The sequence below is a fragment of the Scyliorhinus canicula genome, chromosome 12, assembly GCF_902713615.1.
Source record: "Scyliorhinus canicula chromosome 12, sScyCan1.1, whole genome shotgun sequence".
NCBI classification, from domain to species: domain Eukaryota; kingdom Metazoa; phylum Chordata; class Chondrichthyes; order Carcharhiniformes; family Scyliorhinidae; genus Scyliorhinus; species Scyliorhinus canicula.
This window is the reverse complement of record NC_052157.1, coordinates 4467550-4493196: the sequence shown is the minus strand read 5'-3', so window position 1 is coordinate 4493196 and position 25647 is coordinate 4467550. Positions and strand designations below refer to the sequence as shown.

Genomic DNA, 25647 nt, shown 5'->3' with positions numbered 1-25647 from the left:
CATCATCATACATCACAGGTAATACCTTACAATGGTCCATAGGTGGAGCCCTCATGGGCAACAGCGTGGTACAGTTACATATATGGTGAATGGTTAATGCAATACGTTCACCACACTTGCATGGAGCAATAATTAAAGAGCTGTTTCTGTGATGTATATTCGGTGTAATTTTATGAAAGGTATTTACCTCCTGGTGGAGTAAAAATGACTTACTCGTATGGAATGCACCCAAAGACAAGATGATCCAATAATGTCAACTCTTCAGCTATCTCCAGGGCAGAGAGGTTTTCAAATGTTTCTTCCTCCACCTTTTCAAAGGAGAGGAAAGAAGATGCGACTTTAAAAAGAAAACTTCTCAAGTCACGGCTCAAATTAAAGCAACATATTAAAAATAGATACCGACCATGTTCATTATCTCTTCCAAAGTTGTTTGATTGTCCACGGAGTCTTCCTGGCTCAACGTCCTGGAAGTTGGAAACACTCTGTGTTATTAATCAGACGATACTAAGAGGAGATGTGACAGAGGTCTTTCAAATACTGAAATCTGTTAATAACATTGAAGTAAGCAAGCTACCCATGCAGCTCAGGACTGGAGCACACAGGTATAAAACTCACAGGCCATCAGCAAATTTAGAGATGATTTAAAACAATTTACTGATCTGACAGTCACATTGGTGATTTCCCAGCTGCCTCACTTACCTGGTTCCCATGGACAACACTGGAGTGGTGGCCTTTTAGGTACAGATCCTTAAAAAACAAAATATTCTCACCAAGTTCCATATGAATGAAATGAAATGAAAATCGCTTATTGCCACGAGTAGGCTTCAATGAAGTTACTGTGAAAAGCCCCTAGTCGCCACATTCCGGCGCCTGTCCGGGGAGGCTGGTACGGGAATCGAACCGTGCTGCTGGCCTGCTTGGTCTGCTTTAAAAGCCAGCGATTTAGCCCAGATTAGAACTCGATTTTCTTGAAGGGAGATGGCTGAGCGGTGACCTGGTAGGGGTCATTAACATTACGGAAAGGTATGACAGGGTAAACTTAGACACGATGTTTGTATTTCTGAGGGAGTCCACAATTAGGGATCAAAGGGCGGGATTCTCTCAGCCCGGGGGCCAGGCCGGAGAATCCCCGCGACCGGGCCACCAAACCCGACGCCGGCATGTGATTCTCCACCATTGGCGCTGGCATGGTTGGCACGGTCGGCCTGCCGATTCTCGGCCCGAGATGGGCCGAGCGGCCATCGTGAAAAAGCTGAGTCCCGCCGGCGCATTCCACGCCTGCTTGCAGCCGGCGGGAACTCTGCGTGGAAGGGTCGGGTAGCGGCCTGTGGGAAGGGGGACGGGGGGCTCCGACCCCGGGGTGGGGGGGGGGGGCCACCGATGCGGCCTGGCCCGCGATCGGGGTCCACCGATTGGCAGGCCGGCGTCTCTGTCCCCTGGCCTCTTTTCTTCCGCACTGGCTCCTGTACTCCTGCGCAATGTTCCGTCGGGGCCCGTGCGTTGATGGAGGCCACAGCGCATGCGCGGATCTCCTGGCGCCCAGTTGGCGCCGGGATCGACAGCAGGAGTGCAGTGTGAACCACTCCAGCGCCGTGCTGGCCCCCTGTAGGGCCAGAATTACTCCTGGCAGTGGCCCATACACGCCATCGTAAAACACAACGGCGTTTACAACGGCGTGGACACTCTGCCGTGGGATGGGAAAATCCCGCCCAAGATCGGCACGAATAATCCGATAGGGAATTGAGGAAAAACTTCTTTATGCGGAGAGTGGCTTGAATGTAGGACTTGCTACCCATGGAATGATTAAGGAGAATAGTGTAGATGCCTTTAGAGGCAAGCCAGTATAGCATACTGATAGGGTGAGATGAAGAGGAGTAGAAAGTTCGTATGGATCCTTCAAGGGAGGCAGTGGCGTAGTGGTATTGTCGCTGGACCAGAGACCAAGGATAATCCTCGGGGAGCTGGGTTCAAATCTCACCAGGACAGATGGTGAAATGTGAATTCAATAAAAATCTGGAATTATAAGTCTGACAATGACCATGAAACCATTGTTCGATTGTCGTAAAAGCCCATCTGGTTCACTAATGTCCTTTAGGGAAGGAAATCTGCCACCCTTACCCAGTCTGGCCTACATGTGACTCCAGTCCCACAGCGACGTGGTTGACTCTTAAAGGGGCCCAGCCAGCCATTATCAAAGATCCCTCCCACCCGGCTTACTCTCTCTTCCAACTTCTTCCATCGGGCAGGAGATTCAAAAGTCTGGGAACACGCACAAACAGGCTCAAAAACAGCTTCTTCCCCGCTGTTACCAGACTCCTAAACGACCCTCTTATGGACTGACCTGAATAATACTTCACCCCTGTATGCTTCACCCGATGTCGGTGTCTATGTATTTCCAGTGTGTGCCTGGTGTTGCCTTGTTATGAATTTTCTTTTTCATTTCTTTTATTTCCATGTACTAAATGATTTGTTTGAGCTGCTCACAGAAAAAGACTTTTCACTGCACCTCGGTACACGTGGCAATAAACAAATCCAATCCAGCGACACCCACACCCCATCAATGAATAAAACAATTCACCAGCATCGATCATTTCGGATCGATCTGTTTCTGTGCTGTACATTCTATGCCAAATGTCACAGGAGGTCAGTCTGAACAAATATTTCTTGTGTTTGTGGCTATGATTCAGAGTTTGCCCCCCTGTATATTTTTGTTAGTTCCTCAGGAAGACTTGCCTGATGATGTTGGCAGCTGCTTTCCTCTCCTGGGTCAGCAACTCAGGGTCATGAATGACTTCCTCGAGAAAACCAATCACTTTCGTTTTCAGTTCCGTGTTTGTTTCAAAATCCTGTGGATGAAGAGGTGGAAAAAAATTTACATTCCCAATAACCCTGGTAAAATTCCCAATACTCCGGGATAACCGAAGATTAAATTGGACCCTTATTCCAAGGACAGTATTTTGATAAACCAGGTTGTTTGCGACATTGATGTCAATCTGATGCTGAGTTGAGCTTCGAAAGGCACATTCATGACCGCCTCCTCCCACATCTATAACATTGCCCATCTCCACCAATGCCCAGCTTCTCCATACCTTTGCTAACTCCTGATTTTTCCTCAAATTCTGGCGTCTTGAACATCCCTAATTTTAATCGCTCCACCATTGACAGCCCTGCCTTAAGCTGCCAGGGTCCAACACTCTGGGATTCCCTCTCTAAACCTCTTTGTCTCTCCATAGCGTCCTTATTTTAGTGACACTCCTATAAACCTACCTCTTTCATCAAGCTTTTGGTCACCTTTATGTTGCTTTGTGTCAAAGTTTGTTTGATGGTGCTCCTACCTTGTAGTGGTACTTTCATAGTGCTATATAAATAACATACAAAGTAACATTTGTGCCACACAAGTACTAGGCAATGACCATGTCGAACGAGAGAGGATCTAACCACTTGTCTAATCAATGGCATTACCAGCACTGAATCCCCTAGAATCAACATCCTGGAGTTGCCATTGATCGGAAACTGAACTGGACCCAGCCATATTAATACTGTGGCTGCCAGAGCAGGTCACAGGCTAGGAATCCTGCAGTGTGAAACCCACCTCCTGACCCCAAAAGGCCTGTCCGCCATCTACAAGGCACAAGTCAGGAGTGTAATGGAATGCTCTCCACTTGCCTGGATGAGCGCAGCTCCACCAACACTCAAGAAGCTCAACGCCATCCAGGACAAAGCAGCCCCGTGTGATTGCTCCCCCGCCCACAAACATTCACTCTCTCCATCACCGACGGACAGTGGCAGCTGTGTGTACCATCTACAAGATGCACTGCAAAAACTCACCATAGTTCCTCGGCAGCACCTTCCAAACCTACAACCGCTACCATCTAGAAGGAGAAAGGTAGCAGATACCTGAGTATCCCACCACATGGAGGTTTCCCTTCAAGTCAATCACCATCCTGACTTGGAAATATATCTGCCGGTCCTTCACTGTCGCTGGGTCAAAATCCAGAAACTCCCTCCCTAACTGCACAGTGGGTGACCCTATACCACATGGACTGTAGGGGTTCAAGAACGAAGCTCATCATCACCTTCTCAAGGAAACTAGGGATGGGCAACAGGTTGTTTGCAACATTGATGTCAATTTGACGCCCACATCCCCTAAATGAATATTACAAAATGCAAATTGTCAACGAATTCACTTGTATTGCTCGGAAACACAACCCACTCACATCACTTTGCAACTTATTGACAATAAACACCGCATTCTGAAGGCACCAGTAAGCATTTTGAGTGTCCCAATGCACGTCTCAACCAATGAAGTACTTTTGAAGTTCAGTCATTGTTTTAATATCCAAAATGTATCTTTCAAATTGCGCGCAGACAGTGAAGTAAATGACAAATCAACATAATGTTTCAGTCAGGCTGGTGGAAGAATACATTCCAGCTGTGGCTTGCTTTTCTATGAATAACGCTGAGGATCTTCAACACTGGTCCACACGTGGGGCGGCACGTTAGCACAGCGGTTAGCACTGTTGCTTCACAGCTCCAGAGTCCCAGGTTCGATTCCTGGCTTGGGTCACTGTCTGTGCGGAGTTTGCACGTTCTCCCCGTATTAGCGTGGGTTTCCTCCGAGCGCTCTGGTTTCTTCCCACAGTCCAAAGATGTGCTGTTAGGTGGATTGAGCATGCTAAGTTGCCCTTAGTGTCCAAAAAGAAATGTTTGGTTGGGGGTTACGGGGTTAGAGTGGAGGTGTGAGCTCGGGTAGGGCTGGCGCAGTCTCGATGGGCTGATTGGCCTCCTTCTGCACTGTAAATTCTATTATTCTATGTAGGCTGAGATGACCTCAGGTTAGTGTTTCATCCAAAAAACTGCAACTCTGAAATGACAGAATTCTCTCAGTACTGCCCTGAAGTATCAATCTTATTCACAACTTAGAATGGCAGTCAAACCTCGATGGGAGAACACACGTGGAGTGCAGCAGGTGGGAGGCCCGGTTTCCAAGGTTCCAGCAGTTGGCAGGTTTGATGAGGGTCAGAGTTCTTTTACCTGCCACCAGCAGCACAGGCTTGGGGTTCTGTTCACGTTAGGGGTCAAACAGTAACTGCCTGAGTTCGGTTCCCCCAGACAATATTACAGCACAACTTGGAGGAGATCGTGTGACACACCTCCTCAATGTTGCCCAAAGGAACTATATTCCTATGGCTGGAGTCTTGAGATGTTTGATGGGAGTCAGAAGTCCTTTTGTTCTTGGAGACACTAGTTTTGGGTTATCGAAATGAAGCCCTCTTGTCAACATCATTGTCTTCGAACAGGCAACGCTTCGGAAATTAGCACCATAATGGGATATTGAGATCTGGAAAGAATGCCTTTGTTTGCGATTGGCTGGAGCAGACCCATCGTCTGCAGGGCCATTGTGTTGTCTGGCTCCCACAGGAGGAAAAGTGGACTAGTGTAATTGATATGTATATAGGTACGCCAGTGAAGGGTTAATTATTACATCTCAGTCTAATTCAAACACTAGAGGGCACCACCAGTTCCCAGTATAAATATCAGGCCTCAGGGAATCTTGGGTAGTGTTAGCAGAGGAGTGGGGTTGATCACAGCTCAAGGAGCAGTTTAGATTAGCGAGAAGTAGCACTGGGAGATTATTAGTTAATTCTAGATTATAGAACTCATTTAGAGGCTTCTGATTTAAATAAGCTACCGATGCATGTAAAATTGCTCTTCTATGGCTGGTCCACGTGCCGTTGAAATCTTCTCCGTTTTACTGGTGTTCCATTTTAAAGTATACAAGACCAGTTCAGATCAATATTCTTATTTTCCCTCTTTTACTTCAGAAGTTTTTCCTTCAGGAGTTTGGAAGGTTAGAGGTGCAGCAGGGTCTGTGCAGGCTTGGAGGGCTGAAGGGCCAGTTGCTGTGCTGTACCTTTCTTTGTTCTTAGAATGTTACATTCCTGATGTTTGAAGCCTTTGTTAACTTTGAAGCTGTTGAACGTCAGCATGTTTAGCACTGCTGCATCACAGCGCCAGGGACCCAGGATCAATTCCGACCTCGGATGACTGTCTGTGTGGAGTTTGCACGTTCTCCCCCCCCCCGTCTGCGTGGGTTTCCTCCGGTTTCCACCCACAGCCCAAAGCTATGCAGGTTAGGTGGACTGGCCGTGCTAAATTGTCCTTAGTGACCAATAGATTAGAGGTTAGGTGGGGTTACGGGGATAGGGTGGGATAAATGGGCCTAGGTGAAGTGCTGTTCCAGAGGGCCTGTACAGACTCGATGGGCTGAATGACCTCCTTCTGCACTGTCGGGATTCTATGAATTCTATTGTATTTGATTGTATTTGACCAGCTGGAGACATAGATATCATAGAATTTACAGTGCAGAAGGAGGCCATTCGGCCCATCGAGTCTGCACCGGCTCTTTGAAAGAGCACCCTACCCAAGGTCAACACCTCCACCTTATCACCATAACTCAGTAACCCCACCCAACACTAAGGGCAATTTATCATGGCCAATCCACCTAACCTGCACATCTTTGGACGGTGGGTGTGAAACCCATACACACAGGATACTGCAACCTATAAAGAGGTTATTAAAGTCTTTGATTGATATTTTGGATTTTGGAGGAACACTATTTTAGACTGGGCAAGGTTTAACAGATGCATTTAGGAACCTGGCGTAAGTATTAACTTTCTCATTGATCACCTGTATCGTTTGGCTGATAATTGGGTTCTAAAGGATCAACTAATCCAAGTATAGCGATGGGTGTGCTCGATGAAACCTTGTCTGATTTTCTGGCAAGAGTCAGAGAAGTTCTAACATTGTCCTAGACAGTGCAATTAACACGACAGTCTGAGCTATGGAAGCAGAACCGAGTTTTAATCCAGGGTGATAGACAAGTTTTGTGGAGTCTGACCACTGTCTCAGTCCAGTTTGAAGGAAAGAACAAAGAACAAAGAACAATACAGCACAGGAACAGGCCCTTCGGCCCTCCAAGCATGTGCTGACCATGGTACCTGCCTAAACTAAAACCGTAGGCACTTACAGAGTCCGTATCCTTCCATTCCCACCCTATTCATATATTTGTCTAGATGCCCCTTAAATGCCGCTATCGTCCCTGCTCCCACCACCTCCCCAGGCAGCGCGTTACATATATTTACCACCCTCTGTGTAAAAAGCTAGCCTCACACATCAGTTCTAAACTTTTCCCCACACACTTTAAACCTATGTCACCTCGTACTTGTCTCTCCTACCCTAGGAAAGAGCATCTGACTATCCACTCATAAGCTTGTAGACCTCTATCAGGTCACATCTCAGCCCCCGTCGTTCCAGTGAGAACAGACCGAGTTTGTCTAACCTCTCCTCATAGCTAATGCCCTCCGTACCAGACAACATCTTAGTAAACTGCTTCTGGACCCTCTTCAAAGCCTCCACATCCTTCTGGTAGTGTGGCGATCAGGGGCGGGATTCTCCCCTACCTGGCGGGGCGGGGGGTCCCGGTGTAGCGGAGTGGCGCCAACCACTCTGGCGTCGGGCCTCCCGAAAGGTGTGGAATTCTCCGAACCTTTAGGGGCCAAGCCCTCACATTGAGGGGCTAGGCCCGCGCCGGAGTGATTGCCGCCACGCCGACTGGCGCCAAAACCGGCTCCAACGGCATTTGACGCCCGCCGGCCGGCGCGGGGCTGGCCGAAAGGCCTTCACCGGTTCGTGCATGCGCCGATGCGTCAGCTCCCGCTGACGTCACCACCGGCGCATGCGCAGTAGGGGGGTTCTCTTCCGCCTCCGCCATGGTGGAGGCCGTGGCGGCGGCGGAAGAAAAAGAGTGCCCCCCACGGCACAGGCCTGCCCGCCGATCGGTGGGCCCCGATCGCGGGCCTGGCCACCCTGTGGGCACCCCCCGGGGTCCGATCGCCCCGCGCCCCTCCCCAGGACCCCAGGGGCCCGCTCGCGCCGCCAATCCCGCCACCACCAGAGGTGGTTGAAACCACGGCGGCGGGAGAGGACTCCCAGCGGCGGGACTTCGGCCCATTGCAGGCCGGAGAATCGCCGCAGGAGGCTCGCCGATCGGCGCGGCGTGATTCCCACCCCCGCCAATTCCCGGGTGGCAGAGAATTCCGGCTACGGCGAGGGCAGAATTTACGCCGGTCCCGGGCAATTCTCAGAATTTTGCCCCAGAATTGTACACAATATTCAAAATAAGGCCTAACTAATTGGCTGCAACATGACTTGCCAATTTTTATATTCAATGCCCTGACCGATGAAGGCCAGCATGCCGTATGCCTTCTTGACCACCTTATCCACATGTGTTGCCACTTTCAGTGATCGGTGGACATGCATGCCCAGATCTCTCTGCCTGTCAGTACTTGCTGGAGTTCTACCATTTATTGTGATGTGGAGATGCTGGCGTTGGACTGGGGTGAGCACAGTAAGAAGTCTTACAACACCAGGTTAAAGTCCAACAGGTTTGTTTCAAACATGAGCTTTCGGAGCGCAGCTCCTTCCTCAGGTGAATGGAGAGGTATGATCCAGAAACATTTATATAGACAAAAAGGAACATACCTGGAACATACCTCTCCATTCACCTGAGAAAGGAGCAGTGCTCTGAAAGCTCGTGTTTGAAACAAACCTGTTGGACTTTAACCTGGTGTTGTAAGACTTATTACCATTTATTGTGTAATTCCTATATGCATTGGACCTTCCAAAATACATTACCGCACACTTGTCTGGATTAAACTCCATCTGCCATTTCTCCGCCCAAGACTCCAACCAATTTATATCCTGCTGTCTCCTCTGACAATCCTCTTCACTACCCGCAACTCCACCAATTTTTGTGTTGTCTGCGAACTTACTAATGAGACCAGCTATGTTTTCTTCCCAATCATTTATATACAGCACGAACAACAAAGGTCCCAGAACTGATCCCTGTGGAATGCCGCTAGTCACAGCCTTCCATTCAGAAAGGCATCCTTCTACTGTTACCCTCTGCCTTCTGTGCCCAAACCAGCTCTGTATCCAACTTGCCAGCTCTCCTTTTATCTCATGTGACTTCACCTTTTGTACTAGTCTACCATGAGGTACCTTGTCAAAGGCTTCACAGAAGTCCATGCATACAACATCTACTGCCTTCCCCTCATCTATCATCTTTGTCACTTCCTCGAAAAACTCGATCAAATTAGTGAGGCACGATCTCCCCTTCACAAAACCACGCTCTCCCCTTTTTTGAGAGTGAACTGACTAGTGGTAAGTCAACTCGGCAAGGAGTAAGGTTGAGAAGGCAGGGCCTTCATGAATAACCTCAGCCAGTGCAGGAATTGAACCCACGGTGCTGGCGTCCCTCCGTATCACGAACCAGCCGCCCAGCCAACTGAGCTAAACCGACATAATACAACCTCGTGCAGGGACTGACTTGCCTGACAACAACTAAGAATGGGACTTCCCAGAATGCTGAGTGAAACAATTGCAGAAAATAAATTTGATTTTGGAAAACCCAGAGAAGAAATAACTGCTGAAGAGTTACCTCCTGATCTAACATGCATCTCAGATGTAGAAGGAAGGCAAGCAATAGACGAAGAACCCATCAGGTAGAAGACTACCTAGCAACAGAAAAGTAGGCTAAATCCAGCTCTACCCCAGATGTTGATTTAATTTCTGAATCTCTTGTGTTATCAATGCCGTGTGAAGGAAAGAAACACACTGGTTTGAGGGCAGAATGTGTGCATACTACATGAACACCTACAATACCAACAAAGAACCATCAACTCTGCTTGAAAATAATCTTCATTCTTCCGTTTATTCATCTGATTCATTCATGGGGCTTTGGGATTGCATAGCACTTCACCCCAGGGACAGGAATCATTGAAGGTGCTTAAGTAACAGGCATTTTTACTGGACAACGGACTTGCTGGATTTGAAGATTACAGACCTACTACAGCTGGGCGAACATCAGGAGAAGCTGACAAAGTTCTATTCCTTCAAGATCGGGGCGATAGCATCATAATTTCAAAAGGAACTTCCTCAAAAGAAAAGAATGAAAAGAGAACATCCATTCATCAACCTCCCACAACAAATCAGAAGCCGCCTGATTCATGCGCATTCCAGGAACAAATAGAGCAAATACGTCCTACACGCCTTTCAAGTAAGCCAAGAACTGATGTTGGAAATTAATGTCATCACCACAAGAGATATTTGGTGGTGGGGGGTGAAAGTAGGATGTGTAATATTCAATGAATACAACGCAGGATTTGTGAGGGGGGTGGGGGAACCAGAGCTTAGTGAGCGATGGTTCTGCAAGCAGCTTCGTGCCTTACTATCTCTGAATATAGTTGTAAATGGTTAATAAACACTTGAAGGTTCCTAGAAAGCTTGTTTCCAGCAATCTATGGAAAATACGCTCTGAGACAGTTGCAGTGAAAGGGGGGCGGTCATCATTTCCTCAGGGATCCTAGACGTTTATGAAGTGAAACTTCATTCATATGTAGTTAGCTCTATGATCTACAACATAATCATGATGTGGAGATGCCGGCGTTGGACTGGGGTGAGCACAGTAAGAAGTCTTACAACACCAGGTTAAAGTCCAACAGGTTTGTTTCAAATCACTAGCTTTCGGAGCACTGCTCCTTCCTCAGCTGAATGAAGAGATTCACTCAGCATTCTGGGAGGTCCTGTTCTTAGTCTTCATTCACCTGAGGAAGGAGCTGCGCTCCGAAAGCTAGTGATTTGAAACAAACCTGTTGGACTTTAACCTGGTGTTGTAAGACTTCTTACTGTACAACAGAGTGGAGCTCAAATTACCACATAAACTCCTCCCAGTTGTGCCTAATCTGGAGGATCTGTCGATCATTCCATAGATCAATCAATCCATTCATCAAACTTTCTTTCTTTCACTCTTTCTTCCTCTGAGAGTCCAGGCAATAGCCTAAATGTCCCAATTAGCACAGTAACAAGAAATGAATCGGTTAAATGGGTAACCATCAACATTAGAATTGGGAAAGCTGGCCCACTGGCTCTGTATCTGAGCTACATCGTCCTCCTGGTGTGGGAAGTATGCTTCAGTGACCAGAATCAGCAATATACCTGAAGCAGTAATTGGAATTCCAACGCAATTTATTGTGGCAGCTTCACTGAAACATGAAAAGGGAATTCTTGTTTGAAGCCTTAGAGCAACTTTTTAATATGAGTTTTCTATTCTTTGCAATATAACCTCGAGCCTCTGTCCAAAAACCCTGTTTCAACTTAAATCTCACCCTTAATCTTTCATGCTCAGCATTATCAATAACCCAAGGCTACAGCCTCCGAGAGAAAAGTCATGAAATTAATACAGATGAAGAAGGCCATTGATCCATTTATGCTCATGCTAATGGTTCTAAAATAATATTCGATGTGTATTTTTGGGATGTGGATGAAGTGGAAGGGACCACATTTACTATCCGTCACTATCAACCCCATTAAGGTGGTAGTAGCTCTTCTTCTTTAGATTTAGAACAGTACAGCACAGAACAGGCCCTTCGGCCCTCGATGTTGTGCCGAGCAATGATCACCCTACTCAAACTCACATATCCACCCTATACCCGCAACCCAACAACTTCCCCCTTAACCTTACTTTTTAGGACACTACGGGCAATTTAGCATGGCCAATCCACCTAACCCGCACATCTTTGGACTGTGGGAGGAAACCGGAGCACCCGGAGGAAACCCACACACACGGGGAGGACGTGCAGACTCCGCACAGACAGTGACCCAGCCGGGAACCGAACCTGGGACCCTGGAGCTGTGTAGCATTGATGCTAACCACTATGCTACCGTGCTGCCCTTTGTGTGAAGAACCACTTCCTGACATCACCCTTTAATGGCTTAGCTCTAATTTTAAGCTTATAGAACAAAGAACAATACAGCACAGGAACATGCCCTTCGGCCCTCCAATCCTGCGCCGATCACATGTCCTGTCCAGACCAACTGTCCTTCTGTATCCCGTCTGTTCATGTGTCTATTTAGATAAGTCTTAAAGGTCACTAATGTACCTGCCTCAACCACCTCAATTGGCAGTGCATACCAGTGTTATGTCCCTTATTTAGAAGTTTTTCCACCAGAGGAAATTGTTTCTCTCTACCTAACCCATTAAATACTTTAATCATCTTAAACAACTCAACTGCGTAAATAGCCATATTTATTATTCTTTATTAAAACTGCATAGTAACACCTCCATTGCCATGTGCCATTGTTTTGCCTCATCCCTTTAGTCAACGATTACAGCATAGTAAGGTCGGCATGATGGCACAATGGTTAGCACTCTTGCTTCACAGCGTCAGGGACCCGGGTTTCATCCCCGGCTTGGGTCACTGTCTGTGTGGAGTCAGCACCTTCTGCCCGCGTCTGCGTGGTTTCCTCCGGGTGCTCCAGTTTCCTCCAACAAGTCTCAATCTCTCAATCTTTTTCTCAGTGACACAAGTAGGTTTACATTAACACTGCAATGAAGTTATTGTGACAATCCCCTGGTTGCCACACTCCGGGGCCTGTTCGGGTACACGGAGGGAGAATTCCGAATGTCCAATTCACCGAACGACACGTCTTTCGGGACTTTGTGGGAGGAAACCGGAGCACCCGGAGGAAACCCACGCAGACACGGGGAGAACGTGCAGACTCTGCGCAGACAGTGACCCAAACGGGAATCGAACCTGGGACCCTGGCACTTTGTGGCAACAGTGCTATCCACTGTGCTACCATGCCGCCCAAATCTAAGGGAATTGTCCATTTAGCTAATAGGGTCCCAGAAATTTGGTACAACCTGTCACCTGGGCACACAAGTGTCTATTCTTGCATCGGTATGCTCATCCAAGTGCTTGCAAAAAGGTTGTGAGGTTTCCAGCATAGTGGTTAGCACTGTTGCTTCAAAGCAACAAGGTCCCAGGTTCGATTCCTGGCTTGGGTCACTGTGCGCAATCTGCATGATCTCTCTATGTCTTCATGAGTTTCTTCCGGGTGTTCCAGTTTTCTCCCACAAGTCCCGAAAGACGAGCTTGTTAGGTGAATTGGACATTCTGAATTCTCCCTCTGTGTACCCAAGCAGGCTCCGGAATGAGGCGACTGGGGGCTTTTCACAGTAACTTCATTGCAGTGTTAATGTAAGCCGACTTGTGACACTAATAAAGACTATTGATCAGCCAATTCATTTCAGTGTGAGGTGCACACGTTTAGTAGAAGCTGCAACAAAATGGAGACGAACTTAGTACAAGACCCATTAGCTTGGCTAATGTTCACGGCCAAAACACTACCTGGGAATGCTTTGAGACCCAGTGCCTCAGCACGTTAAGCACACGATTCGTCGCTGCTCTTCGAATGACAAACTCTTTGTCACAAATCCTTTGATCAGCAGGAAAACCTAGAATCAACAGCAGAAAGTAAATTCACAGATAGTTAAACAGAATGGTACCAATGAGCGAGGCACATCTTCCGATGATGTATTATGTCCTCCCCCTTTGAATACATGATTATATATCTGAAATCAATCTCTCACAGGTTTCTTACGCTTCTGTCAAAACGTTTCCCAGGTTTGAGCCTTGTTTTCTGAAAGTGGAACCTCTTCTCCACGTTTAATCACTAAAGTCATTGCATTGAGCAAAGCTCCTTATTACAACCTCTCTGGCAACAGGAGGGAGCTTAATATATGGATTGTATGTCCTTTGGTATTTAACAAACTATTCCTTTTTGAGATAGATATTGAAAATCCAAGATATTTTGGTAACTTCATTCTGGCTGAAACAGTTCTGTTTGAGCAGAGATGAGGGGCTGACGGGAGGTTGGTAAATCTCATTCACTGGAAGTTTTTGAAGCAACTTCGAGATAGCGGGAAACGAATTGGCAATCTGCAATTCTTCAAAGGAAGGTAAAGAATACTGTGTATTTAAAAGTCAGTCATGAAGGATTAGTTTAGCTCCCAGATTTTGATCTCCTACTATTCGACTTTTCACAATGACTATCCCTGTTACGTTGCACTCACTGGAGACGGGTTTAGTTCAGTCAGCCGGTCAGCTGGTTGGAGAGAGAGGCTAACAGCCTGGGTTCAATTCCTGTACTGGCTGAGGTTATTCATGAAGGCCTGACCGTACCCTGTTGTGATCCTCATAGAACATAGAACATAGAACACTACAGCGCAGTATGGGCCCTTTGGCCCTTGATGTTGCGACGACCTGTGAAACCATCTGAAGCCTATCTGACCTACACTATTCCATTTTCATCCATATGTCTATCCAGTGACCACTTAAATGCCCTTAAAGTTGGCGAGTCTACTACTGTTGCAGGCAGGGCGTTCCACACCCCTATTACTCTCTGAGTAAAGAAACTGCCTCTGATATCTGTCCTATATCTATCACCCCTCAATTTAAAGCTATGTCCCCTCGTGTTGGTCATCACCACCCGAGGAAAAAGACTCTCACTGTCCACCCTATCTAACCCTCTGACTATCTTATATGTCTCTATTAAGTCACCTCTCAGCCTTCTCCTCTCTAACGAAAACAACCTCAATTCCCTGAGCCTTTCCTCGTAAGACCTTCCCTCCATACCAGGCAACATCCTAGTAAATCTCCTCTGAACCCTTTCCAAAGCTTCCACATCCTTCCTATAATGTGGTGACCAGAACTGCACGCAGTACTCCAGGTGCGGCCGCACCAGAGTTATGTACAGCTGCAGCATGACCTTGTGGTTCCGAAACTCAATCCCCCTGCTTATAAAGGCTAGCACACCATATGCCTTCTTAACAGCCCTATTAACCTGGGTGGCAACTTTCAGGGATTTATGTACCTGGATGCCGAGATCTCTCTGTTCATCTACACTACCAAGAATCTTGCCATTCGCCCAGTACTCTACATTCCTGTTACTCCTTCCAAAGTGAACCACCTCACACTTTTCCGCATTAAACTCCAGCTGCCACCTCTCAGCCCAGCTCTGCAGCTTATCTATGTCCCTCTGTATCCTATAACATCCTTCAGCACTATCCACAACTCCACCGACCTTCGTGTCATCTGCAAATTTACTAACCCATCCTTCTACACCCTCTTCCAGGTCATTTATAAAAATGACAAACAGCAGTGGCCCCAAATCACTGCCAGTCAGCTCTCCCGCTCAAAGGGAAAGGAGCCTGTGGCCATCTAGAACTATGGCGACTTTACTTTCCTTACTGGTTCATAGATTTGCTTAATATGTTAAATGTAAGTGGTTCCCTCACACTTTCAAAAACTAATGTGAGCTCTCGTGTTAATTGTATATTATTTGAGGGTTTAATTGCAGGAATGGGATGGATATTAGTTGAGGATTCTCTTGTGCTCCCATGGAAAACTCTTGGTTGGGTTTGAAGATGCATGTTTGTAATATGTATCTTTGTAAACTTGTAAGAATTGTGCTCCAACTGCCTGACTTTCAGAGATATAACAGCTTATGTAAACTTAAAATTGTTCAGTAGTTTTCAAACAGGGGTTGCTATTCTTGCAGCCATTTGCTTCACTGAGAGTTCTCTCAGATCTCAAGCCATTCCTGAAGATTTGGTGTGTTGGGATCCACCCATGAGAGTGATGTGTGAACCAATCTCTGGTAAGTTTATTTATTTCTTTTTCAAATGTAAATTGCCCAATTCTTTTTCTTCCACTTAAGGGGCAATTTAGCGTGGCCAATCTGCACATCTTTGGGTTGTGGGGGTGAGACCCACGCAGACACGGGGAGAATGTGTAAACTCCACACGGACAGTGACCCGGGATCAGGATCGAACCCGGGTCCTCGGCGCCATGAGGCAGCAGCGCTAACCACTGCACCACCATGCTGCCCTTCTGGTAAATTGTATAATGAGCGCCACGCATATCAGAAACACATGAGAATGACAATTCTAGGGGGAAAGGTTTAACTTTGACAAAAGCAAGCACTGGCGATATTGCATCATTGGATATTGCAAACAGATTTCCATCTCTCCCCAGTTGTAATTCTGTTGACTTCAATCATGCTGATTCACACTTGCCCATTTTTCTCTATTGCCTGACAAGATCGACCCTGCACCCTCTATTGCACCCCTCAAAGAATGGGACATGAACTTCCTGCAACTGCCTCAATAACAGACAAGTAAATCTCTCAGTAGGATATCCTTCATCAAAATATTCATGGTGCAATATACCACACACTCTCTTGTTAACCACATACATTTTGCAGTTTCTAACACAGATCCCTTTATCAGACTCTTACAGAGCCAGCAGAGAGTTGGGCCAAATGGACTCCTTCTGTGCTGTATGATCCTATGATTCTGCACTGATACACCACAACTTCAGATAAAATTCACTGCGTTACTTTCATTAATGGAAAAAAACTGTGTCAAGATTGCAATTTCATGAGGCTCTGCTTGACTCACTCTCGCAACAGGGTGTATTGATTGACATCAGATTGGCAAAGGTAGTCTGGAAAATGAGTTCATAGAGTTTATTCAGGACAATTTCTTAGAGCAGCATGTTCTAGAGCCAACCAGAGAGCAGGTTAATCTAGACCTGGTGATGTGCAATGAGACAGGATTTTCAATCAGATAAGGTGTCACATCAAAGGCTACTGCACAAAAAAGAGCTCAGTGTGTGTGTGTGAGTGTGTGGGGGGGGGGGGGGGGGGGGGGGTTAACATGTAGCATGGATAGAGGATTGGATAGCTAACAGGAGCAGAAAGGAGGGGAAAATGGGTCATTTTTGAGTTGTCAGATAGTGACTAGTGGAGTACCACAGGAAGCAGTGCTGGGGCATCCACTATTTACAATCTATATAGAACATAGAACAGTACAGCACAGAACAGGCCCTTCGACCCTCAATGTTGTGCCGAGCCATGATCACCCTACTCAAACCCACGTATCCACCCTATACCTGTAACCCAACAACCCCCCCCCTTAACCTTACTTTTATTAGGTCACTACGGGCAATTTAGCATGGCCAATCCACCTAACCCGCACATCTTTGGACTGTGGGAGGAAACCGGAGCACCCGGAGGAAACCCACGCACACAGGGGGAGGACGTGCAGACTCCACACAGACAGTGACCCAGCCGGGAATCGAACCTGGGACCCTGGAGCTGTGAAGCATTTATGCTAACCACCATGCTACCCTGCTGCCCCTTTTTCAGGGCAAGTATATCAGTGACTTGGATCAAGGGACGGAATGTATGGTTGCCAAATTACTGAGATGATCGATAGACGCAAAGATAGACACAAAGATAGACAGGAAAGGAAGTTGTGAAGACATATAAGCACCAAATTCTTCCAGTGCTTCACGCCAGCTGGATCCTCTGGGGCGGCTGACGTGAGCAGAGATTTCAACGGCTCGCTGGACATTTGGGCTGGAAAGTTCTGGCCAAGGAGCCTGCAAAGGGACGTCGACAGGTTTAGTGACTAAGGCAAGATATTGGCTGATGGAATATGATTTGGGAAAATACAACCTTGTTCACTTTGGCAAGATGAATAGAAAAACTATTTGAATGGAGAGAGATTGCTGAATTCTGTGGAACTGAGGGATCGAGATGCCCTGGTACATCAATCACTGAAAGCTAACATGCAGGTACAGCAAGTGACTGGGAGAGCAGCTGGAACATTGTTATTTATTGAAAGGGGAATGGAATATAAAAGTAGGAATGTTGTGGCACAGTTGCACTAAAACTAGGGGACACAATTTAAATATAAGGGCCTGGATTCTCCAAAATCCCGGCCAAGTGTTGATGCTGCGCACTGGCCCTGCGCTGATACGCGGCCCTGCACTGCCGCCGGGAGTTAGATAAATTCTTGATTGACAATGGAATCACGGAATTTAGCGAAGAGACAGGAAAGTAGAGTTGATGCCACAATCAGATCTACCATGATCTCTTTGGATGGTGGGGCAGGCTCGAGGGGCTGAATGGCCTCCTCCTGCTCCTAGTCTGTATGTTAATATTGATCTATGGAACCTTATGAGATATATTCCAATATTTGTTTCCTTTATTTATGCTGATGCTGCTTGTTTTGTAAATTAAAAAGGCAATCCATTCTGTGTCTGTCCCCACAGCCCTCGATCTTATTAATTAACGTGGCTCAAATGTCCCCTTGATATAGAATCAGTTACCGAGAAAGAGAATCATTTTTTTTTAAGAATTTACAGTGCAGAAGGAGGCCATTCGGCCCATCGAGTCTGCACCGGCTCTTGGAAAGAGCACCCCACCCAAGGTCAACACCACCACCCTATCCCCATAACCCAGTAACCCCACCCAACACTAAGGGCAATTTTGGGCACTAAGGGCAATTTATCATGGCCAATCCACCTACCCTGCACATCTTTGGACTGTGGGAGGAAACCGGAGCACCCGGAGGAAACCCACGCACACACGGGGAGGATGTGCAGACTCCGCACAGACAGTGACCCAAGCCGGGAATCGAACCTGGGACCCTGGAGCTGTGAAGCGATTGTGCTATCCACAATGCTACCGTGCTGCCCCCAACTCTCCAGCATAAAGAGGTCAGTTCCCCTGTGCCAAAGTGTAAAATGTACCTGCGCTGGCCAAGGACATCCGCCTGCACTTCTCCTTGGTTGGGGTGCCCTCGTTGGCTCCCGCTGTGGCAATGGCAAAGGCTGAGGTTGCTGAAACTGCACTGCGATTGCTGTCCATCTCTCGGCTGGATGTGACCACCACTCCGTTATTGTAGGAAAACAAGGAGAATTCTGTGGAGTCACAACATATCATTGTAATGATCACAATTCCACAAAGCCTGGTCATTCTCAGTTATTTATTTATTTTCCCCCGATAAGTTTAGAGGACCCAATTTTTATTCCAATTAAGGGGCAATTCCGCGTGGCCAGTCCACCTACCCTGCACATCTTTGGGTTGTGGGGGTGAGACCCACGCAGACACGGGGAGAATGTGCAAACTCCACAAGGACAGTGACCCAGGGCCGGGATCGAACCCGGGTCCTCCGTGCTGTGAGGCAGCAGTGCTAACCACTGGGCCATTGTGCCACCCCCATTCTCAGTTATTAATTCCATTATGTACCACGCAGTATCTGTAATAGTTTTGATGCAATATAGAGACTATCATTCTCAATATGGCACAGCGGCCGTATCATTTTCAGTAACTTTGTCCACACAATGCAACAATTACATAGTGACTGTCATTCTGTGTCCGAGTGTCATCATTCCCCCCCCCCCCCCCCCCCCCCCCCCCCCTGCCCCCCCCCCCCCCCCCCCCCCCCCCCCCCCGCCGCGCGCCAGGCCTTCTGCGATGCCGGTGGGAAATCTCGCTGGCAGGCAATACATTTGGAACAATGTTGCACGCAGACGTTGGGACGCACCTGAACAATTCCTGGGGCTGCCTCTGGAGTTCGGGGTGGAGGCAGCTCCCAACCCTGAACCCCGGAACACCACAACAGTCGGTGGGGTTGCGCCCACAGTCGGACCTTCCAGACTCTGTGTCCATCTTCCAGCCTCAGCATGTTCCTGGCAATCCATCTTCGTTCACATGACGTTCATCTTGTTATCGTTCTATCGTTCTATGGTCTCAGAGTGCTTCATGGACTTAGATTTGGGTTTATTATCACGTGTACCGAGGTACAGTGAAAAGTATTGTTCTGCGTACGGTCTAGACAGATCGTTCCATACATGAAAAAACATAGGACGTACATAGATACACAATGTAAATACATAGACACAGTTACCAGGTGAAGCATACGGAGTGTAGTACTACTCGGTAAAGAGGGTGTGTGGAGACATCAGTTCAGTCCATAAGGGGTCATTCAGGAGTCTGGTAACAGCGGGGAGGAAGCTGTTTTTGAGTCTGTTTGTCTGTGTTCTGAAACTTTTGTATCTCCTGCCCAATGGAAGAAGTTGGAAGAGTGAGTAAGCCGGGTGGGAGGGGTCTTTGTTTATGCTGCCCGCTTTCCCCAGGCAGCGGGAGGCGTAGATCGAGTCAATGGATGGACTGGATGATGTCTCCTGGGTGATTGCTCCTTTGTCTTATGGTCTTATGTTCACGCTTCCCTGTAGTTTCTTGCGGTCTTGGGCCGAGCAGTTGCCATACCAGGCTGTGATGCAGGCAGATAGGATGCTTTCTGTGGTGCATCTGTAAAAATTGGTAATGTGGACATGCCGAATTTCCTTAGTTTCCTGAGGAAGTATAGGCGCTGTTGTTCTTTCTTGGTGGTAGCGTTGATGTGGGTGGACCAGGACAGATTGCTGGTGATGTGTCTGGTCATTTTCAGGCGGTCCATTTTCTTTCCTCAATAGTCAGTCAGCGATGTTGGACGTCTTCTCAATGTGACACCAGGCACGATGGTAGACGAGGTGCTATTCAGATCATCCCCACCATGAAATACAGGCCAAAACACCCAGGAGCAGAATTAATGAGATCAGGGCTGGAATATTTGACATGTTTTTCCACCGGATTCTGCAGCGGAAAACATTCCATATTCCCGCCCCCACCACAGAACCTAGTGTCAAATTGTGACAAATCCGCCCATAGTGACCGTGTGATCATACAGCAACACTCCCTGTCCACTACAGTGACTGTGTGATTATACAGCAACACTCCCTGTCCACTACAGTGACTGTGTGATTATACAGCAACACTCCCTGTCCACTACAGTGACTGTGTGATTATACAGCAACACTCCCTGTCCACTACAGTGACTGTGTGATTATACAGCAACACTCCCTGTCCACTACAGTGACTGTGTGATTATACAGCAACACTCCCTGTCCACTACAGTGACTGTGTGATTGTACAATACATAAACACTCCCTGTCCACTACAGTGACTGTGTGATTATACAGCAACACTCCCTGTCCACTACAGTGACTGTGTGATTATACAGCAACACTCCCTGTCCACTACAGTGACTGTGTGATTATACAGCAACACTCCCTGTCCACTACAGTGACTGTGTGATTATACAGCAACACTCCCTGTCCACTACAGTGACTGTGTGATTATACAGCAACACTCCCTCTCCACTACAGTGACCGTGTGATTATACAGCAACACTCCCTGTCCACTACAGTGACTGTGTGATTATACAGCAACACTCCCTGTCCACTACAGTGACTGTGTGATTATACAGCAACACTCCCTGTCCACTACAGTGACTGTGTGATTATACAGCAACACTCCCTGTCCACTACAGTGACTGTGTGATTATACAGCAACACTCCCTGTCCACTACAGTGACTGTGTGATTATACAGCAACACTCCCTGTCCACTACAGTGACTGTGTGATTATACAGCAACACTCCCTGTCCACTACAGTGACTGTGTGATTATACAGCAACACTCCCTGTCCACTACAGTGACTATGTGATTATACAGCAACACTCCCTGTCCACTACAGTGACTGTGTGATTATACAGCAACACTCCCTGTCCACTACAGTGACTGTGTGATTATACAGCAACACTCCCTGTCCACTACAGTGACTGTCTGATTATACAGCAACACTCCCTGTCCACTACAGTGACTGTCTGATTATACAGCAACACTCTCTGCCCACTACAGTGACTGTGTGATTATACAGCAACACTCCCTGTCCACTACAGTGACTGTCTGATTATACAGCAACACTCCCTGTCCACTACAGTGACTGTGTGATTATACAGCAACACTCCCTGTCCACTACAGTGACTGTCTGATTATACAGCAACACTCCCTGCCCACTACAGTGACTGTGCGATTATACAGCAACACTCCCTGCCCATTACAGAGACTGTGTGATTATACAATACAGCAACACTCCCTGTCCACTACAGTGACTGTGTGATTATACAGCAACACTCCCTGTCCAATACAGTGACTGTGTGATTATACAGCAACACTCCCTGTCCACTACAGTGACTATGTGATTATACAATACAGCAACACTCCCTTCCCACTACAGTGACTGTGTGATTATACAGCAACACTCCCTGTCCACTACAGTGACTGTGTGATTATACAGCAACACTCCCTGCCCAGTACAGTGACTGTGTGATTATACAGCAACACTCCCTGCCCAGTACAGTGACTGTGTGATTGTACAATACAGCAACACTCCCTGCCGATTGTGGTGAATGTGATTCACACCGGATTATAACCTGTATATACATGTGTCTATATTGTAAGTGCAGTTGCACTACCTGACCTCCAGGGGGAGTAGCTCGAGAATGCTCGAGAGTTGTACGGGGCTTCTCCCTTGGCTCCGCCCAGGACTCCTCCCCCAGGAGCTGCTGTATAAAGATCAGTGCCACAGGGTCAGCCGGCCAGTTCACCGAAAGTTCAACGGCTAACAGGCTGGCTCTGTTGTAAGTATATTAAAACCGCTATTCTAATCCTACAAGCACGTGTCCGTAGAATTGTTGGTTCCAACAATTTAATATACTTAGGAAACAGTCGAAGAAATCATAGAAGCAGCCCTCAAGCCCGGACGCCTAGAACTCGACCCACAGGATGCAGAGGCTAAGGAAATTTTTTCCCACTGGCTGAGATGTTTTAAAGCCTACCTGGCAGAAGCCAGCACCACCGGAACAACGGAGGAACAAAAACTCAGCCTACTGCACGCGAGGGTAAGCCACAGAATCTCCACACAGCTGAATCCAGCCGGTTCTTACACCGCAGCCCTGGCGACATTGGACAAAATGTACGTTAGGCCCATGAACGAGATTTATGCACGCCACGTGTTTACGACCCGCCATTAACTCCCCTGCAGAGAGAACAAATCGCTCCCAACACCAGCGGGCCCGCGGGACCTGAAACGCTGCGGCCTACGCCCCGACTCCGCCCCCTCCCGCCCGTGCGATCCATGGGGGCCGCCATCTTGGCAAACCCCCACCATGCGGCCAGCCACGTGCGACTCATGGGGGCCGCCATCTTCTTCGCCGCTCACCACGTGCGATCCACGGGCCCCATCTGCATCGGCATGCTCAGAAAGCTCATCTGAAGAATACGACTTCCTCGGGCACTCACCACGCGGCCCGCAACTCAACGCGGTCACCCTGGATCAATCCCGCCCCAAGCACCTACGAAGTTCGATGGCGGAGGTCCAGATCAACGGGTACAGCACGCCATGCCTCTTTGACTCCGGGAGCACCGAGAGCTTCATACATCCAGAGCTGGTAAGACGCTGTTCGCTTTCTATTTTTCTGGTGAGCCAAACTATCGCCCTCGCTTCGGGCTCCCACTCAGTCCAAATCCAAGGACGCACCGTTGCTATGCTCACAATTCGAGGTGCTAGTTATTCTAAATTTAAACTTTATGTCCTGCCCGACCTCTGCGCGCCACTTTTATTAGGCCTGGATTTCCAGTGCAACCTCAAGAGCCTCACCCTCAGCTTCGGCGGGCCCCTGCCCCCACTCACTATCTGCAGCCTAACCACACTGTGCATCTCCCCCCCTCCGCTCTTCGCCAATCTCACTCCAGATTGCAAGCCAGTAGCTACTCGCAGCAGGCGATACAGCCTACAGGATAGGGTCTTTATCCGATCGGAGGTCCGACGGCTGCTCAGTGAGGGGATCATAGAGGCCAGTAATAGTCCCTGGAGAGCTCAGGTGGTGGTCGTCAAGACCGGGGGAAAATTCCGCATGGTTGTCGACTATAGTCAGACCATAAATCGCTTTACGCTCCAAGACGCGTATCCCCTCCCCAGAATTGCAGACATGGTTAATCAGATTGCCCAATATCGGCTATTTTCCACGGTGGATCTGAAGTCTGCATGCCACCAGCTCCCAATCCGCCCGGAGGACCGCCACTACACGGCATTCGAGGCCGATGGCCGCCTCTTCCACTTCCTCCGGGTTCCCTTCGGCGTCACTAACGGGGTTTCGGTGTTCCAACGAGCAATGGACCGAATGGTAGACCAGTACGGGCTGCGGGCCACGTTTCCGTATCTGGACAATGTTACATCTGCGGCTATGACGAGCAGGACCACGACGCCAACCTCCACCGTTTTCTCCAAACGGCACAGAAATTAAATCTCACTTATAACAAGGAGAAATGCGTTTTCCGCACAAACAGACTGGCCATCCTCGGCTACGTCGTGGAGAACGGAGTCCTGGGCCCAGACCCGGACCGTATGCCTAACCACTCTTAGAACTCCCCCTCCCTCATTGCCCCAAGGCCCTCAAACGGTGCTTGGGCTTCTTCTCGTACTACGCCCAATGGGTCCCTCAATATGCGGACAAAGCCCACCCACTCTTTAAGGCCACACGATTTCCCCTGTCTGCTGAAGCGCGCCAGGCCTTCAGCTGCATCAAGGAGGACATCGCCAAAGCAGCCATGCGGGCGGTGGATGAATCCACTCCCTTTCAGGTTGAGAGCGACGCCTCAGAGGTAGCTCTAGCAGCCACTTTAAATCAGGCAGGGAGGCCCGTTGCATTTTTCTCCCGTACCCTATCCGCTTCAGAACTCCGACACTCCTCTGTCGAGAAGGAAGCACAAGCCATTGTGGAGGCTGTTCGTCACTGGAGGCACTACCTCGCAGGTAGGAGGTTCACCCTCATTACCGACCAACGATCGGTTGCCTTTATGTTTGACAACTCGCAAAGGGGCAAAATAAAAAATGATAAAATCCTTCGGTGGAGGATTGAACTCTCCACCTATAGTTACGATATTAAATATCGACCGGGGAAGCTCAACGAGCCCTCGGATGCCCTATCCCGCAGGACATGCGCCAGCGCGCAGATCAGCCGTCTGAAAGCCATCCACGTGGACCTCTGCCATCCAGGGGTCACCCGGCTCGCCCACTACATCAGAGCCCGAAACCTGCCTTTCTCCAACGAGGAGGTAAAAGCGGTCACCAGGGACTGCCCGATCTGTGCGGAGTGCAAACCGCACTTCTATAGACCAGACAGGGCCTACCTGGTCAAGGCTTCTAGGCCCTTTGAACGCCTCGCGATTGATTTCAAAGGGCCACTCCCCTCCACTAACAAGAACATCTATTTCCTCAACATCATCGACGAGTTCTCCCGATTCCCTTTTGCCATCCCATGCCCCGACAAGACCTCCCACACATTCATTAGGGCCCTGCATAGTGTCTTCACCCTGTTCGGTTTCCCCAGCTACGTGCACAGCAACCGGGGGTAGTCCTTTATGAGTGACGAGCTGCATCAGTACCTGCTCGACAAGGGCATCGCCTCGAGTAGGACTACCAGCTACAACCCCAGGGGGAACGGGCAGGTGGAGAGGGAGAACACGACGGTCTGGCAGACCGTCCTACTGACCCTCCGGTCTAGAAAACTCCAAGTCTCCCAATGGCAAGAAGTCCTCCCAGACGCGCTCCACGCAATTAGATCCCTCCTCTGTACAGCTACAAATCAAACCCCTCATGAGCGACTCTTCATTTTTTCTAGGGGCACTACCACGGGGGTCTCACTTCCGGCGTGGCTGAGGACACCAGGCCCGGGCCTCCGGGGAAGCACGCCCGGGGGCACAAAACTGACCCCCTTGTTGAAAAGGTGCACCTCCTCCACTCCAACCCCCGGTACGCATTCGTGGAGTTCCCGGACGGTCGCCAGGACACAGTATCCCTTCGGGACCTGGCACCCGCTGGATCCAGCCCCCCCCCCCCCCCCCCCCCGCTGAGGAACCCCTTACCCCGTTCCCTATGCCGCCGCCACCTCGCGCCCCCGATCCGGCAAGCTCACCCCACCGGTTCCACATGCCAGAACCAGCCC

At 48.6% G+C, this 25647-nt stretch overlaps 1 protein-coding gene across 2 annotated transcripts in view; it reads right to left on the bottom strand.

Moving 5' to 3' along the window:
• rasgrf1 (Ras protein specific guanine nucleotide releasing factor 1) overlaps window positions 1–25647 on the bottom strand; it is a 173218-nt gene that overhangs the window by 25421 nt on the left and 122150 nt on the right. For both annotated transcript variants that reach the window (XM_038813451.1, XM_038813452.1), the window contains 5 exons: window positions 18507–18677; window positions 13254–13360; window positions 2734–2846; window positions 404–464; window positions 214–308 (listed from right to left, as the gene is read on the bottom strand). In XM_038813451.1, coding sequence (XP_038669379.1) covers window positions 214–308; window positions 404–464; window positions 2734–2846; window positions 13254–13360; window positions 18507–18677 — 547 coding nt within the window. The remainder of the gene's footprint in view (window positions 1–213; window positions 309–403; window positions 465–2733; window positions 2847–13253; window positions 13361–18506; window positions 18678–25647) is intronic.